The sequence below is a fragment of the Heliangelus exortis genome, chromosome 3, assembly GCF_036169615.1.
Source record: "Heliangelus exortis chromosome 3, bHelExo1.hap1, whole genome shotgun sequence".
NCBI lineage: Eukaryota > Metazoa > Chordata > Aves > Apodiformes > Trochilidae > Heliangelus > Heliangelus exortis.
In genome coordinates, this window is record NC_092424.1 from 66,274,910 (window position 1) to 66,294,020 (window position 19,111).

The 19,111-nt window shown below is 38.7% G+C and overlaps 1 protein-coding gene across 2 annotated transcripts in view; it reads right to left on the reverse strand.

The window, feature by feature from the left end:
* Positions 1 to 17,373, reverse strand: part of RFX6 (regulatory factor X6) — a 36,983-nt gene extending 19,610 nt beyond the window's left edge. The window contains exons 1-6 of one of the 2 annotated variants that reach the window (XM_071741091.1): positions 16,704 to 17,373; positions 16,246 to 16,402; positions 14,431 to 14,554; positions 12,858 to 12,919; positions 6,314 to 6,391; positions 3,060 to 3,087 (exon numbers count right to left, since the gene is read on the reverse strand). In XM_071741091.1, coding sequence (XP_071597192.1) covers positions 3,060 to 3,087; positions 6,314 to 6,391; positions 12,858 to 12,919; positions 14,431 to 14,554; positions 16,246 to 16,402; positions 16,704 to 16,902 — 648 coding nt within the window. In that variant the 5' untranslated portion in view covers positions 16,903 to 17,373. The remainder of the gene's footprint in view (positions 1 to 3,059; positions 3,088 to 6,313; positions 6,392 to 12,857; positions 12,920 to 14,430; positions 14,555 to 16,245; positions 16,403 to 16,703) is intronic. The other variant, XM_071741090.1, reaches the window with a different exon arrangement.
* Positions 17,374 to 19,111: the final 1,738 nt, after the last annotated feature.

The window sequence follows — 19,111 nt, forward strand, 5'->3', positions numbered from 1 at the left end:
CCATTACTTCTGTGCAGATTCCCTTTGTACTAACAGATGGAATTAATGATCATGCACTAGGCATTGGAATGGTGCTTGAAGTGGCCTTTCCCTATCCCTTTGCCTAAAGTCAAATTTCACTGAAAAATTTCACTTAAGTGGGAATAGCAGTTATATAGTGTAATATATTGTGTAAAAGTCTGCAAAAGGGAGTATTTTCATATGGCCACTCACCAATTGGAGGTTAGTTTCAAATGAGATTGTATCAAATACTGAATTCAGAGAACTATAGCTGTAACCGACTTATTTGCCATATATATAACCCTATTTTTATTGGGAGATATTTCTGCCAAAGCACAGAGCAAAGAATGAAAGCACACACTGTGTAAACACACTTTGCCTGTGCTATCTACTATTCAAATACATACAAAGCTCTAAGTCAAAGAAATTATAGAAATTTAGAAACATTAGTACTTTGTGTCAATTATGCAGTTTTATAATTGCCTATCAGTATCAGGAGGTTTGGGGGGTTTTAACAACAGGAGTGTAATCTCAATGACTTTATTATGCAATTACCCATGAAATATATTTAAAGCACTGATTAAAAGGGATTAGTTCATTTAAAAGAAGGCAGTGAGGGTGGTGGGAGGTTTAAGAGAAGATAATCTGCAATGTTTTTTACCTTGCTAATGGACTTATATGACTGTGCCTCAGTTCTAGACTTAATATTTTAACCCACTGCCACTTGCCCTTTCAATTTAATGCCATCTGTTTCTAATGGCCATTTAACATTAAGATAATGACAGTAATATTATCTGCTTAATTAACCATGCAGACTCTAATGGTCCACTAACTGGTTTAGATAAAAGAATTTGCTGATATCTCCCCCTACAGAGAGAATACTAGAAAATGTGATAAAACATACCTGAGGTAAACAGTATCCCTGGCGCTCAGTAAGTGTTCATTCAAATGCCATTTACTCAGTATATTTAGACAATCAGTGCTTTAACATCTTTTCAATGCCTTTATGTTCCTCCTGAGAATTACACCTTATGCAATCATTGTAAATCTTTCTGGAATATCTAATTGCATGTACTTTCAAGCAAATGAATAAGGATATATCACCTGTTCACTTAAATGGAAAGCATATTGCCAAATTTTCAGTACACTGAAATTCAGTTATGTTAAAATTCAGTTTTGACCACGAAAGCTGTTGGTTTTGGTTTTTTTAATGATTGATTTCCTCAATCATTTCAGACAACACAAAGCTAGACTTCCAAAAATGCTTACTGATGTACCCTTTCTCATTTCCTTCCACCAGCTTCTCTGTGGTTCTTTTTCTGGGAGGACCAAAGTACTTAATTTTAGGGCACAAACAGGGCAGGTTTATGGGACTGTTGATTCTCAAACAGATTGGGAACATGCTACATCAGAGATGGAAGTAAATGCTCTTTATATTTCTGCCAAGGGAATCAGAATTTTTCCATCCCAAAACCCTGAAAAAATGAATACTGTAGTAGTGCTCATGAATCCTTGAATATGTTTGGTATATGCCATGGTATGGCACTATCTGTTTTTGATAAGATAACTGACTATCTGAACAGGGAAAATGCAGCAAATCTTATCTATTTGAACCCCAATAAAATACTTGATGTGGTGTCACGATGGGAAATGATTAGTTATGCTGGTGAGAATGGGGATTAGTACAAGAATGTAAAACGTTTAAGAAACTGACTTCAGCTTGAATGCTAACAATTTGTGTTGACAGGGAAACTATTGGCTTGAAAAGGGATTAAAGATTCTCAAATATTAGACTTGGAGCTGATCTCATTGAACATTTCATAGCTTAAAGTGGGTGACATGAGCTAATGAAATCATCAATAAAGAGGAAGACCAAGAGGTCATGTAGAAAGATCTGGATGGCTTTGAGATAGATAATGGCAATAAAGGGGATGAAAATCAATAGAGTAAAGCTACAGTCTCAGGGACCAGTAAGAATTTCTGCTATCAGCTAGGAGTTGCTTATCTGGAAATGAAAAAGGAAAAAGATTTGCTGTGTATCAGTGGATCTAAGGGGGTATATTTAGTCTGGTACATTAAGTATTGGAACCATTTTATTCAGAATGGTCCCTGTCATTCTTTTGGCCCATGCCAATTAGCAGCCTCCCAAACAATTCCTAGTTATGCTTCAACACCTACTGCATGACAAGAACTTTATGGCAATGTGGCTGAGATGTGCCTATGTTGGGTTGTAAGTACAGGAATTTAATAACACGGACGTAAGATATTCCATGCCAGTTGAACTCAAAGAGCAATTCTGGAAATAATCTTAACCCTTAATGTACAATAATCCACAATTTTCTAGTACAACTATGACCAGAATGACAGTGACTATACCACAGTATACAGTAGCAAAAATATAGGTGACTTGTGGGAAAAAAAAAACCAACAAACCAACCAAGCAACCAACCAACCAAAAAAAAATGCAGTTCTGGGGTTCATCAGATGGGCTCTTTTCAATAAAAAGTGGAGACATGCCATTGACAGGACTCCATGACTTGTTTTTCTATAAAGATATTCAGATTGAAACAAGTGCAGTGAAAGGCTAAAAGGCTGAGCAGAAGTGACCAAAAGCTGCTCCTTGTTCCATCTAGCAAGCAAAAGCAGTGAAAAGACACAGGAAACTGTCACAAGGAGAAAAAAAATTGAGAAAGACAATTCTGACCAGGAAGTACAAAATTCAGTTTACTGAAAAAAAAAAAGGACCTTTTGGCTTCCTCTCAGACAAATGAGGTTCTGAAAAAGCTCTCCTGCAAATGTAGCGGATGCAAAGAATTAAGCTAGAGTTTGATCCTTTGCTTAATAGGGTGTATTAAGAATCTCTGTTGTTATGGGGAACTAGATTGGAACAGGAACCCCAGAAAGTGCCTTCCAATCTTATTTTCCTTTGAATAATTAGAGGTTATGCAGTCTAAATTTTAATGGGAAAAAACTGTTGTATTTTTCAAATAAACTAATGTGAAGAAAACCACAGGTCACATAACATTTTGATCATAACAGAAGTGCAATGAAAGACTTACCTCATTTTTTAACTTGCTTCCAGAGAACCTTTGAAAATAAGCACATTTAATTATTCTTTCAGAAGCAGAACAATTTTAGAGTTTCTAGTTTGTGCCTAAATATATACACATGCACCCAAAATAGATATGTAAAATAGATCAAGTAGAAAAATTATCACATTTCTCCAAATGTAATTATGACCAAAATCGTGCTTCTTTCTTAACTTTTTCCATTGGTTTACACATTCCTGAGAATACCAGGAAACATACTGATGTCTTCTAAAATATGAAGATTCAGATCATTTACCAAACCGTAAAATATAAAACCCAATTTCAAGATTTTTTTTTTTTTAATCTTTTCAACTTCATAAATATTAAAGGGGCAGCATTGGTGTAAATACATAACTTCTTCTCCAGGAAACACATACAAATTTTTGGAACAGCTGTGTAAATTCAGAGCAGAAAAAATATGCGTAAAATTTCCGTTTCTCATGCAAATGAACATATCATAGCAAATTTCCTTTTTTTTTTTTTTTTTTTTTTTTTTTACCACAATATTATTTTGAGACCAGTGAAAGGCCTTTCTGGGATCAAAAATTCATTAAGTGTCAAAACTGTGTTGCAGTAGAGTGAATGTCCTACTAAGAGTGCAATTGAAAGATGTACAATGAAGTCACTGGACTAACAGGCTTCTCAGGACTCTTCATTGCAGAAATTAGAAAGCACATATTTTAAATTATAACTACTAAACTACAGAATGTGTACTCCTGAACCTTAATTGCCAGCTAAAGCCACCCTTCTCACAGTGCTTTGGATAGTAAGGGTTTCTGATATTAAGTATGCTCCTTTAACAGTGCAAGGCTTGATATTTAAAGGAACCAGAAGATCAAATTTACAGTGGAATTCAAGGATTCAGCCATCTGCAACCTTGCATTTAAGGACTACTACACTCATCTCAATTACATAAATATTAATATATGAATGTCAATTAAGTTTGAAATGGAAGGAGAGGATTATATTTAGACAACTAAACTGAGACCCATTACCCCTTTTAAATGTTTGGCCAAGCTGCCTTCTATCATGCAAGCCTTGTGGTAAAGCCCTCCCCTTTGTGCACAGGCATAGAATCTCAGAAGGGGTTTGGTGGAAAGGGATCTTAAAGCTCATCCAGTTCCAACCCTGCATGGGCAGGGACACCTCCCACTAGATCAGGTTGATCAAGGCCCCATCCAACCTGGCCCTGAACACTTCCAGGGAGGGGGCAGCCACAGCTCCCTTGGGCAACCTGTGCCAATGTCTCACCACCCTCACAGTAAAGAATTTTTTCCTAATGTCAAACCTAAATCTCTCCTGTTCAAGTTTTAATCATTGCCCCTTTTCCTCTTGCTACAGACCCGTGCAAAAAGACCTACTCCAGCTTTCTTGTAGGTCCCCATCAGGCACTGGAAAGGTGCTACACTGTCAACTTGAAACCTCCTGTTCTCTAGGCTGAACAACCCCAACTTTCTCAACCTGCCTTCATAGGGAAGGTGCTCAAGCTCACTAATCATTTTTGAGGTTCTTCTCTGGACACAATCAAGAAGCTCCATGTCCTTGTTTTATTGGGGACTCTAAAACTGGACACAGTACTTTAGGTGAGGTCTGAGAGTAGTGGGGGAGAATCACCTCCCTCGACCAAATGGTGTGATCTGATCTGGTGGGATCTGAAATCATCATCAGTCCATATATTTTCCCTGCCTATATCTGTCCCAAGTTTGGTCCAGTAACCATTTTTGTATCACAACTAACAGAGCAAACATCAGACAAAGGACAGATTTTATGATGGACCATTATATGCAGCAGGCACTAACTGGGAGACTCAGTTTTGAATCTCTACACCTGCCTGACTATTGCAGGAGCTTGCTCTGAATGCCAGGCTACTGCATCATCCTCTTCATACAGACAAATCCAATCACAACGATGGCCCAAGCTGAGCAAAAGGATCATTTGAGCTTCTGTTCTAAACCAAACAGGGAGATAATTTGACTGCTGGACCCTGAAAATTCAACATCTCATACATGAGAGCACAAGTCCTAACAGAAATAAAAGGTTCCTAACTAGGGAATCTAGTGAGTATCCCTGAAAATCTTAGAGAGTTTCTATGCTATCTTTTTGTGAGTGTATACTGCTGGAAACCCAGCCATGGGGAATTTTGCAGAACCTCCACCTTTTTTGCATTCATTGCTCCTAGATTGTGCAAGGATATGGCTTTAAATCAATGGGGTACTGGCTGACATGAAGCTGAGGAATAAGAGTGGTTATATTTCCTTGAATGAAAATAACTGGTTTTTAGTCAATTAAATGAGAAATTTGTTCAAGATAATTTTGTATTATGGAAGAACCTCATCTCACTGTACACCAGCAAACCTGGGGAAGAAAAGCTAATATTCCAGTGTATTATACCATAAGTCCTGCAGTGGAGAAATCCTTCCTTTTAAGCATCATTGGTAACATTACCCTCAATTTTTACAATTACTCTGTTGTTGGGAAAAAGTCTCTGAATATAACCTAAATCTGCCAGCAGTTGAATTTTCTGTGTGTGGTTATAAACTCATTTATTCCTTTTCTTTCTCAGAGTCCCCACTTACACAGGTATACTGCTGTAGACAATGAAAGCCATCATTCAAGCCATATGTGAACAGAGACATTTGTTTTACGAACTATTAATCTTTGGCAAACCAACAGGCAGCTATCGTAACGTATTGATCCTGATAGCTGTCCCTTAAATAAATATAATTAGAGCTTCCTGGGTTAGGTTTAAACTGATATTAGCCAGTAAAAAGACCTGTAAATATTAATCTGCACTGAGCCCTCCCTCCCACCCACAGGTGTCAGCTTCACACCATTCTGCAGACGTTTCACAAGGGGAAGCTGGGAAGCTGTCCTGGGGAAAGAACTCAGAGGGTGACACACAGGTAAACCAAATGAGACATGTTCTGGAAAAAGGTGTTTTCCTGCCTTACACAAACTTGAACAAATCATCTGCAATGAAGCTCTCCACTGACTGCAGTGGGGTCATACTGGAAGACACTAGGCAAAAGATCTAGTTCAACCTCTTAAGTCAAAATCCATGACTTTAAGGAACAAACTGCTGCTTAAATCTAAAAAAGCCAGACACTGAGATATGAAGCAATCTAGATCTGGTATCAACAAAAATTAGCATCCTACAGATTCCTTCCTAAAGGGAGGTTAAAGTTAGACCTTCACACACTGTCTCAGGAGTTATGTTATTGTACCTTGTTAAGCCTTTTCCAGAATACACAGAGTGGTAGTATGCACTGCTTTCTTTAATGCCAATTCCGTAATAGTGATACCTGTGGGGATAAAAAAGGAGCGTTTGTGAGTGATGTGTCAAGAAAAGAAAACTGCTAAACTGACTTTCAGTGTTCTCTGAAAACCTTTTTTGACAGTGTCTACCAATTCTTTTCACCGACATGGAACAAAATCTGGTCTCCTAGTAAACCGTATTGTAATGACTTCTTAAAAAAATTCTTCTTTAAATGAAAAATACCTCTCTCTTACAGAAATACAGCTTGGACAGTGAATCTCTTAGAAACATGTTACGTTTCTTTTCCCTAAGATGCATTCTCTTTCATTTTATCTTGCCTGTCGAACAGGTGCTGAATTTGGTCTACCAGGTTTATATTATCAAGCTGACCACTACAATAACTAGACAGTTCCACAGAGCACTCTTCATCCTCCTATGACTAAATATGCTAACCTGTAATTCATTCACTCATCCATTCATTCATTCATTGTCTCAGGTTGTAGGCTGACTGACTTTGCTGAATTAGCTGCTCAAGCAGTTCTCATACTCATTTGTCTCCCATTGCTGTTCTCCTGGAGATGACTGTTTCCAAACAGAGCTGGAAGAAATAGATTTTCTTCTTTCATGAAAATGAAGTATATTTTGATGTGACACAGGAATATTTCAAATAGACACAAATGGATTCTTTGAAAAAACAGCATTTAGTTAGCCTTAACACTGCAAAAGATGTGAAGTGAATAGGCTGAACAATAAAATAGAGCTGTGACTGCTTTTTTAGCAGCTATCTGCACATGCAAGCATGCAGTTTCCCACCTCTCATTCCAGCACCCTAAATAAAACACCCCAATAAAACTACACATTCTCACCACGAATTTGGAATTTCTTCCTGCTAGACTTGGATGGAGCTTGAGGTCAGGGAAAAGAATTACTTCTCTACAAAAGTAGGATTCAGTATCTAGATTATTCAGCATCTAATTCAGTATTAACACATTTGAGCTAGAAATAGGAACTGCTGGATGATTTGGACTCTCACATTTCCAGTGGTAGGCAAAAAAAAATCTTGTCCCTACTCTGGAATGCTTCCAAATATCAGAATTTACAATTGCCAAGTTTTGTTTTAAGGACAATAGGGCTGATGGAAGTGGGTGTAAAGGGAGAAGATAGTTAGCTCTTAACTAGAAATGTGAACACTGCACATTTTGTACTTAAAACATGCAAGAAATAAATTTCAGAAAGAAAGATATTCTGTCTTTCAGTGATTCTTTCTGTGAATTTCATTCCATCTTCCATACATATAACTTTGCTCTTTATATCTTCATGTATTTGATGCTTCCTTGTACTATGACGTTTTTGGTATCTATTCAGTGTGTATTAAAGGCATTGCAGTGATCACTGCAACTTCTTTCGCTGATTTTGGTGTCAAATTTTTAGTTCTAAAAAATACAGCTTTCCAGTCAAGAAAAAAGCAACAGAAAAAACCCTTATACTTTTTAGTTCTCAAGCTCTGTCTGCAACACTTTGTAGAGTAATAAGGTAAAAAGATTTTTATTCTCTTACTAGCCAAAGTCATTAGATGAATAGCTTATTTTGGACTCCCTGTTGAGAGTAGCATGCCCATCCCAGACACACTGATAACATCTTTAACCCACAACTTCAAAAACCCTCTGTCTTTTCATGTGCAGATTTCTATATGTATGTACAGTATATATGTATTTTACTATGTTATACTTCTATTGTATAATAAAGTTAAACCAGTCATCATAAGGAACTTATCTTCACTCTTCTTGACAAACATTTTAAAAAACTGAGCATAACTGTTTTCCTCTTTTAATTTCACTGGTTTGTTGTAACATATGTTCCATGAAACTAGTAGCCCTGATTTTAGCACACACTGACACAAATGATAGCTGATAAGCTGATAGGCTTAAGCTGTTCAGGGACTTGCAATAACTTGTTATCATGGAGCCAGCTGCCATATCAGTTTTATTAACCCACTAAATCACTTCTAATAAATAAGATAATAGTTTTCAGACATGATGGATAAAAGCTAAGATTCATCATTGATCAAAGTCTACAAAGAAATTAAATTGTAACTTGAGCTCAAACAGCCCTCAGTGTGTATGGTCTGAGCAGTATATACATTTTCCTGAATAACTGCTCCAGGTAATTCATGTATCCTGAAGATTATAATTGAATTCTACCAGTGACCACAATATGTTCACCATTACCTAGGTGGAAATGGTGGATTCAGAACTGCTGCACAGACAGCTGTTGCTTATGAAATGGCAATATAAGAGCAGTTTTATGCATTTATTTAGCTGGATCTTCCCCAAACAGTAGGGATACAAAAAACTTCCCCTACATACAGCATCTGATTAATATGGGCCATGGGAGATGCATGAACTCTGTTAACAAAATGTGCCCAAAGTGTTTGGGCCACTTCTTGGCCAAATGTTTAAATGACTGTTTTAGTATTGATGCTTTTGTACAAATGGGTTCTTGTATGTAAACACTCAGAGAGACACTCTGACTGCAGATCAAAGTTCTAGGATTTATTTGACTATTATTTTAAGTCTCACATTTACCCAGAACCAGAGATCACAAATGCTACTTGGAATCAGAGGAGCAACTAACATTTGTGTATCTATCTCACACCTTAGAGCAGGAAGCATTTCCCAAATCCAGTTCATACTCATGAGAATGCTAGAAAGATCTTGGCCTTGTTTTGGTGTGGGAGAAAAACAATATCTGTCACCTTGTAGATGATGGATAAGGGAACGGATTTTCTTTGTTTCTTCTGACCACAGCCAAGCTCTATTGATAATGTTACTGTGTACACATGCAGTGTCCAGTAAGGCACTCTACACCTGAGGACTCAGCTTTCCTGTGCAATGAGAACAGTGATTTCATTGGACAGGAACTGTCTTTTTCCTTTCATATTTTTGCAGCATCTGGCTCAGTAGAGTCCTGGACAATAATCAGAGCACCTAGGAAATCCTGCCATTCAGAACATCACTCCTGTTAACCTTATATCGAAATAATTTTAGCAACAACAGAAATAATTAATGCAATGTCACTACACTACCATTCTTTAAAAAGATTGGATTTCATTGCTAGTAACAAGTGTTTCTTACCAATACCAGTAACCTAGCTTTGTTTCACACAGAAAGAGTGTACAACACTTAAGAGTCCTTGCTAACATAAAAGCAGAGGGTAACTAATCATTTACCAAAACTGATGAACAGTCCATTGATTTGCTTATTAATTTAATGGAAACAATTCCGTAAATTATATTTGTGTCACTAACTGCTACCTGGTGAAAGCAGGAATTAATTTGCTGCTTAGTGAGGTCATGGTTCTGAGGGGAATTCGGTCCATAACATCAGAAACAGATAGACAGATAATAAGAGATTATTTATTATATTGCCACTTCTCTATGACTACTTGCTGCTGTATTCAGTCTCTAACCTGAAGACATTTTCATTTGTGCTTTTGTGAGGTCCTTTTTTTGCACAACAAGAGCCATGTAAATGCATTTATCTTAGTGAAAATGAGAATTACAGAGCAAAGTATTTGAGAAAAAGTTTGACAATAAAAATAAGGTGAAAAAACCCACCATCTGTTCAACTAAAGCCTGCTGATGCCTCATCCCTTTGAGGAAATTGTTCAAGAACAGCTAATCCATATGAAAATGTGACACATAATACCATCAAGGTCAGTAGGGATAAGGGATCTGTCAAAGAAATGTTGTGCATGAGGTGTATATGTGTGTGTATATACATATATATATGCTACTACTGTTTAAATGTCTTCAAGAAAAGGGGAATATAGTGACACATTCCCCAACATATCTGATTTTGTAGCTAGGTTCCCATGTCAAAAACAAAATTTGAAACACACTCCTTTACATAATAGATGTTGACTTACTATGTTTAAAATTAGGCAGACACATGATAAGTTTGGATCTTGATTGGATCTTGTTTATCAATTCATTAGAAATGTCAGATCAAAAATACAATGAGCATTTGGGAGAGCTTCCCCTTTGTATTTTCTCATTCATTATAACTTGAAAGCAATTCTCTAAATATGCTGGGTTATGAACCTAAGTCTTAAGCAAGGCATTGATGAATTTGTCTGTTGCCAAATATTCCTACACAGATTGTGAAAGCCAGCTCTCCTAAAATCTTTCTTACACACCACACCAGCAGCAAATGTTCATTTGCAGAGCTTAGTAAGTCAACATCACTTTATGCCTGTAACCATAGCTAAACTTCAGCAAAGCATACAATATATGAAATACCTCTTTTCCTCTATAAATAGCCTTTTATAATAGTAAAAACCTCTACTCAGCATCTATAGGTCATGCACAAAAAGAGAAAAGAACTTCAGTTCTAGTTTTCTTCTATACAATACAGATAATATACTCTCTCCTGAAAAAAACACGATGGATTACAAATTTATAAGACTGACAAACTATGCAAGAACAGTGCTCTGTTAAAAATTAGAAAAATATTCTATGTAGGCTTTATTTCCTCTGGATTTTTTATTAATGATTATTTAAAATAAATATGGAGACATACTCAAGAAATAAAATGTCTTCATAAAAAATTGGAATTTAAATTCTTCACCATCTATGTTTATAGTGCAACAAAACTTAAAAATTAACAAATGACATCTCCAATGCATTCTTCAGCAAAACTAAGGTGGAATCAACTGGTTAATTCTTATATTTCTAGAGCAGGAAAAAAACCAAGTGCAACAACATGAAACAACACACCAGAAGTATAAAAGTGAAAAGCACATCTTTCAGACATTCCTAATATATTGCAATATATTGTGGGAATCCACAAGCCTCTAAGTTTTTTCCTTTCCAGTTTCCTTTCCCTTTGAGTTTTCTTATAAATTACTGAAACATAAAAGTAATTTTGCCTTTCCATGCTACATTGTTCTAAATAAAGATTTTCCCAAAGAAGAATGTCTGAGTTTCTTCTATCACTACCAGTATTCTGATTTTCTATCTTAGTAATTAACAAAATGTTTCTTTGATAGCTTTCTGGGTTTTAGTTGGGTTTCAGTAAGCCACCAACCCTGTGCTTTCTTCTGTAAGTCAGAGGTACATTCATAAAACCACTCATTAAGAACATAAATACATTTGTAAATTTAAGCATAAGAAAAATCCTAGGGACATTCACATGTTTCAAGGCATACACCTCCTATAGTGTGGCATTGATAATAACTGTTTAACTTCTGTGTATACAAAGAACTTTTGACACAATATCTATCCTAATTATTTTCTGGTAGCAATGTTTTATTTTTAGGAAAGCCTATTTTGAAAACAAAAGAAATATACAGCTAAGGAACAGGCATAATATGATTTGTCATTGAACACCATTAAGTTTTTTGAGTTTTTTAAGTTACTTTAAGAGAACAAAATTATTTAACTAGTTCTATTTTATATAGAATGGTATGAGCACAGTATTTAGGTTTAAATGCTTTTAAAAAAACAGATATGGACAAACACTGAAATAACAGTTTAAAGCATAACACTCAGACAAGCTTTGAGAAAGTCTTGGTTTCAGGCAATACAGAGAACTCTTGTATTTGTGATCCCTCAAACAGGCATGGAAGTTTCCTAGAATTACCCAACTCATAGCACTAGCAATGCCCTGGAGCATTATTCTAACTTCTCTGTGTTCCTTGCATCAATACACCACACACTTTTTCATTCCCTCAGGTTGCCCACATCAGTCCATCATCAGCAGACTTAATATCAGGACACAGGAGGGAGAGTGGATGTAAGGGGATGTGTTGAAACCACTGCTCTCCGCAGTTTTACAGTAACTTCATCATGACCAGAAGCACAATGCCAGAACCAGAACTAATAAAAAATTTCACCACAAGTGATATGTAGTTATCTGTGATCTATTCCCACTGCTTAATATTCCACAGATCAAATGAACAGCTTAATAGGATACACTAATTATGAAGTGATTGCACTGCAGTTTGTGTACTTCTCGGGGTTCTTATAAATTACCCACAACAAAGAGCAGACACATACCTTCTCAATTTAAGAAAATGCTTTTTTCTAGTATCTTACAATCAGTTTCTTTGTTATGCAGAGAACACAATAAAAGTTGTTAGGTTTGCAACAGGCAAATAAAATAATATGTAAATTTTGTTTATAGTAAGATGAGCAGCTGGAACAAATATATTTGTATTATATAAAGTTTTTATACATAAAATTTTGACATATATTTGCAACAAATGCATGGCCTTGTAACTGTGACAAGATTTAGAAGGCTTATTAGTTTAATTCTACAAGTTATGCCTGCAGTAATGTTTCCAAACTAAAATTTTGTATCAGTTTCATCATATATATGAAAGTTATCACTTGCAGCTTGTCATCTGGATAGCCCATCATCTGCCAATTAGTATGTATTGTGGAGGCATAGAAATACATGCTATTCCTAGAATACAATCTTTAAGTGGATACATAATTAATTATGTCTTACTTTGAATGGCCCCTTGTTCCAAGCCGCCTTGTGGTAAGGAGAGGGAATTTCTGGCGAATGGTCTGAAGAGGAAATAATTGAATTAATTTCTATGGTATATTGTGTTAGCAATCTGTTCACAGAAAAACTGTAGCATATAGTATGACGTAGTCCATTAATAAATATTTGTGACACATGTCACACCATAAACAATGAAGCATATTTTATACTGCAAGGGTCCCTCCATTCTCATCCACTTTGCTGTGTATATCTGGTCTTCCCACCCATAAACTCCTTCCCACTTTTCCCACGTGTTCTTTCTTTCCCTTTTCATTTCTACAGTTTAAAATCTATTTTTTTTTTCATCAGGATCCTGTTTCACTTAGGACCCTATAATTGTACCTTCTGCTTCAGAGATCTAAACAGAATCAGGGAAAGATCTGACTTCTAGCTGTTCTGTTCTCAAAGTCAACAACTAAAAATAAGTGAATTTTTCATCTGGAAAGTGTGATTGAAAGATTAAAGTGAGCAAATAATTGCCTCATAAGTACATTTGTGTCCTACATTATTAGTGTTGAACAGTCTTCAACGTATTTATGCTCAGTGAAACCCTATGAAAATTACTTCTAGCTCTATATCACAGATAAAGAATTCATGTTACATGATTTAATCAAATTAAACATTCTGTCACTGTTCTCCTGAAACTGAGATTAATGTTGTAAAAACATCCTACGCTTCCTGTAAAGAATGATGCTTAAGGAGAAACATTTATGAAGTAAAAAAGTAATTTAAAAATAGAAGTAGATTTAGTAGATACATTTAATAAACAGATCAGTCAAAACAGTGGAAAGCTATTCTCTTCCTCATTTATACTGTAACTGTAATGAAAATTAGAAATACGCTTTCTCAGTGTATCTAATTCAAGAGGAAAAAATGGTAAGGGAACACTTTAAGAAATTGATTTTAAATCCATTATTATTTCATTAAATTAATGCATTATGCTATGTATGAACAATTACTAGCTCAGTAGTGTTTAAAAAAAGATGATCCCTGAAGCATTTTTTGGTTTCCTGTTTCACTAACTACTCAGGATTTAATTTGGAGAGTTCACGTCTCCCTTTCAATAAATGATTTCAGGATTAATTGTAGAGGTGGGTAGAAAAGAGGATGGATCAACAATTTTTCGTTCAGGAGCTTTTTGTATTATTAATTTTTATTCCCCTTCTGGTATGGTTTCTAGTGCCACATCTCACTTTACACTACCTTCAGTACAATTAAAAGTGCTTTCCCTGTGAGACCTGGTTCTGTGGAAAGAACCCTACTAATGTTATCATCAAAAAGAAAGAAAAAAACCCACTCTGAGACAGCATATATTTTTTAATTAAATAACAATAAACCAAAGGCAATGCAAGTTTCATTTTCCTAATGCTGATGTAATGAAAGATGGAAAGATGGAAGCCTCTGGTTTATCTGATTCTATGTACATTAGCAGGAGAAAACATGCAAATTTCAGAGGAATTTTGACATAAATATACTAAACTGTGACTCTATCAAAGAACTAATCTAACAAATCATGAAAGCATTTACTCTTTACCTTCCCAAAAGTTGCAGCACAGGCAGGTTCCAGCTTCTCTTTTCTGCAGAAGTCTAAATAATGTGCATAAAGAATGCATCTTGGTAAACAAACTCCTTCACAGACAATGTAATTTTCTTCCAGCCTGTATAGAGAAAGAAATTGCCAGAGTAAGAAGCAACATGCCATGTCTCCTGATTTCATTTTTCTTCTGAATTTTGGTACAACCCGCTGTCTTATTTTATTTTATTTAATAAAGAATTCAGAGAGCACACAGATGAGTTGGTGAGTTTCTCCTGAACAAAGCAGATACTACAGACTGACTCCACACTTGGTGCTTAGGTTAACTGCAGAATATGGAACACCGTGGGCCAGGTCCCTTTTCTTAATGAGTCCTTTTAATGTCTGTACTTTTCTGCTTTATATTAATAATTAAATTATCATCACCTAAGAACCATCTTTGTGATGAAAATAAGAACACTAGACTTTGAAAGACTTGGGTGTAAGTCTGTCTTTCAAACTTGCATCTTCTGAGCCACTGTATCTTTAACACCTGGGTTAATGTCTCTTTTCTTCCTACTTTGCTTTTTGATTTCCAAGGACTGGACCTGAGACTTTCTTGACCAAACCATACTGGAAAGCAAAGTACTGGCTTTTTCCAAAGGGTGTACATGACAATGATCTTTACAGTCCCTTCCAACCCAAACCATTCTATGATTCTATTTTTATTTAGCTTCCCAATCTAATTAGTTTACAGAATAAAGCAAGTGTCTAGTGATGGCCATTTAAGTAAATTTTTTTAAACTGAAGCAAAATCTGGCTGTCTGCACTTCAACTCTGTGTAAAAGCTGGATATTTCACTGTTTCATTTCTTTGTCACTTCACATCATTTGCTACTCCTGGGATGATGTGCAAGAAATTTATTTCTAAAATTACACAAACCTGTAAGAAAATAGTGTGTAGCAAACCCTGAATGCTGAATAACTTTGCACTGACACATCAGACTTGAATCCTTACAATTTACTCTTAGAAGTCAGAGGTAAGCTAGACTAAGAAACCAAACAATTTGGATTCCTCTCAGTTTTCAGTTAGAAGGAAAAAAAATCTAGCTTTACAGTCCGTATTTGGTAACTAGGTTCCCACTTAATTCAACAGCACTCCTCCCTAATTTCAAGTGTGCTTTAATAGATACATTTATCAATTAATATCTGCAGCATTTGAGCTCTTCTTTGGTTATTTTTTTCCCAGATAAAATGAGGTAAAATTACAGCTTCCATGGACAGTAGAATATAATGTAAAAAAAAAAAGTGTTATAAGGCAGTGAGAATCTAAAAATCAGAACCTTAAATGATAACTAAAACATCCATTTAGAGATGTATTACTTAAGTAATGTTTCATTTCTACATTTTTTTTCGAAACGTTTCATTGATAGACACATACTGTGAGAATCTGGCAGAGATTTCTGTTAGCTGATAAACATCTGCTAATTAAAAATAATTTTAAAATAAAATCAGAAATCTGGGGGTGGATCAGATCAGAAATCTGGATATTTGTATATGAGGCTTATCCAAAAACAAAATGAAAAACAAGAAGCCAACAACTAAACTCCACAAATGACAAATATTTCTACAAGAACGGTGAGACGCAACCCTCCTGGACGGCTCAGCTTTTAAAGACATGTCCCTTTCTTTGGGCCTGAGGACACCCTTGCGGGCCCCACCGGTGGCAGCTCAGGGAAGACGTGGGGTGTTCTCTCCTAAGGACCGGGACCGTGACCCCGAGGTGGCTCCGGGCGCTGGCAACGGGGGTGGGGGGTTCTGACCGCCGGAGCCCTACCATTGCAGGGTGAGCTGCGTCTGCTTCTTCTTGTCCTTCATGATCTGCGTGATGCTCTTCTTGGCAGACGGGCTCTGGTCCGCGGCTTTTAGTGCTCCTTCGCGAGTATCTGCATCCTCTTCTTCCGAGGAGAGGGACTCGCTGTTAAAGTGTGTTTCTGAGTGCCGGGGGGAAGAAACAAGAAGAGAAGCGCAGGGGCATGGTTAGGACGGGGCAGCACTCCCATCCTACCCTCTCCCCGACGAAGCTCCGGCCCCGCGGGCACCTGTTTAACCGGCCGCGCTGCCCGCCGCTCTCCCGAGGACAGGCGGTCGCACCCGTCTCCCCTCGCATCCCCGCCGGATCCCCAGCAGCAGCAGCATTGACGGGCTGGGAGCCCGCTGTGCTTGGTCTTGGCTGCCCGCACCGCCGTGACCGGGGGCTGACACGGGGGAGGCTGCCGGTACCCCGTCGCTTACCTGACTTGACGCCGGCGGGAAGCGCCGGCTCCGGGATCCCTCTCTCGGCGCCCGCCGCGGCGCACAGCCCTTCCTCGGCGTAGGGCAGCAAGCCTCGCCCCACCAAGCCGGCGTAGCAATCCTCCTGCGCGGCGGAGGACAGTGCCTGCGCGGCTGGCAGGTGCAGGAAGGCGTCCTCTTGCTCGGGTCCCTTGGCCATGCTCGTCACCCGCGCCTGCCCTCCCCTGCCGCGGCGCAGGCGGCGCCCATGGGCGGCGGAGAGGGACGGGACGGGACGGGACGGGACAGGGCGGACGGGGCGGCTTTAGGGTGCGGGAACCGCGGTCTGAGGCATGAGCCGTACTTGGCGTTTGTGCGGGGCTCTGGCACCTCGGCGGAAGACGGTATCAGCCCGGCACTGGTTCCGGCAACGTGAAGGGGAGGAGAGGCGATGCGGGGGCGGCGGCAGCAGCAGGGACAGGTGTGCCCTACGGCGCCTTCCAGGGAGGCTGCATGACTCCTGTGCCCTCGGAGGCGGCCGGGCCAGTGGGCGCCACTCCCTCCTCACGGCAGCGTCCTCCGCGGGGGCTCCGCCTTGGATGGGGGTCCCGGAGGTCGCCGTCAGTCTCCCCCTCCCTGCCTCCTGCCTCCACGCCCGTGGCGGAGCTCGGTCAGGCTAGTCCTGCCTGTCCGGGAGGGGTCGGGGCAGGGCTGAAGGCCCGAGAGCTGTAGGGGAGCCATCCCGGAGCGGATCTGTTGGAGATTTAATGATTAACTCCTGCTTGCCGTGGCTCCCGTTTGTGTGAGGGAGCAGCTCTTGGCCCACCGCAGCTTCCCTCATCCCCTCTCTGCTCTTTGCTGCAGCCCCCGAGGCTGTGAAGGGGAGTGGGCCATGGCTGGGCATTGTCTGATGCTGTCAGGATTTCGTTATTGCTGAGGGTAATTTGCTGGGTGTTGGAACAAAACATCTTGATTTTGCACAAATAGATCCCATTGATCTGGCAGACGTGTCTTGGCCCTGTTTTGGCATGCTGACTGAGAGGGATGGAGGGAGGACAACCACAGAAAGATGGTGTCTGCTTTTTTCCAGACAGCAAAGATATCTGTAGGGTGGAAAATTAGCCTGATCACCGCAGATTCCACTATTTAATACGTCCTCATTAAAGCAAAATCTTGGGCATAATGCTTCTCTCAGACGAGGACAGGGGAATTGCAGCATCTTTTGTGGTGGCAAACAGCCCTAAAACACTGTATCAGATTGCATTCTTCCAGCCATCAGGTAGGCTTGGGCTGTCACAGACACAAAGCTTGTTCTTCCTTCTACTCTCTTTCAATCTTCTATTGCACTTCATGTCATTGACCTGCAATGCAGCAGAATTTTACCACTTCTACTCCTTCACAGATCCATTATCACACTGGCTATCAGCTATATCATTTGTATTTAACAAAGCCCCAGATGTGCCCACACCTGCCAAAAGGCCCAGAAACGGCATTGTAAGTGTAAATTATGGAACATGCATGTCACAGTGTCTAAAAATGGCATCTAGTCTGAACTTTATGCTTCCTCTACTTTACACATCTTCCTTTAATGGTGTAAAATATATTTCTTTCCTTGTTGGTTACCCTGTGCAAATATTTCCTCACTGTTCCACTCTCCCCTTCTTACTTCATAGGTGATGCTATACTCTTAGCATAACTCACCAAGACAATTCATCTTCTGGTTTCAATGGCTTTACTTTAAGGATTATGGTAAAATTGCATTTGACTCCGACTTCTCAGTGATTTTTGGCTGCCCCAAGTCCTTCAGAAAGTGATCTACGAGGGCCTGTATTTCTACTGTGTAATAAAACCTTCCAGATTTTAATTGTTGTGTTGAATCTTTTGTGAGAAAAAATCTAGTGTGCCATTGTGTTGTCTTTTTTTTTTTTATACGGAGCTAAATGTAGTTATTTGTTGCCTAAGAGCAGGATTCTTCCTTGCTATGATGTCAGAATATCCTCAGTGTTGCCAATGAATTCCAGCTATCATCAACACAGGGATTAACTGAGTAAGGGGTCTGGTCCAGAGACCAGATAGTTTCTACCCAGGGCCAACAGCCATTTGTAGCCCTTATCCCTTCACAGGGCCAGGCACTCGTTTAATTAGCAATACCTAAAACTAATGATGATTTTGAAGGGTTTTTATGTAAACAAGAGTTCTCCTTGGACCTAGTAACCTTTTCTGGCTTATACAAACTATGCCTTGCTTGCCTTTTCAAAGCCAGTGAAAGATTGTTGTGTGGTGTTACCAGCTTTGTATAAAACTAAGCTTGTGTTTGCAGTAGTAAAGAAAGAAAAGTGGATAAGGCTGTGCTCCTAAGCAAATATGTAATGTTTAAAGCATGCTCAAGAACAGGTATATCATCCAGTTCCAATACGTGAGCAAACATA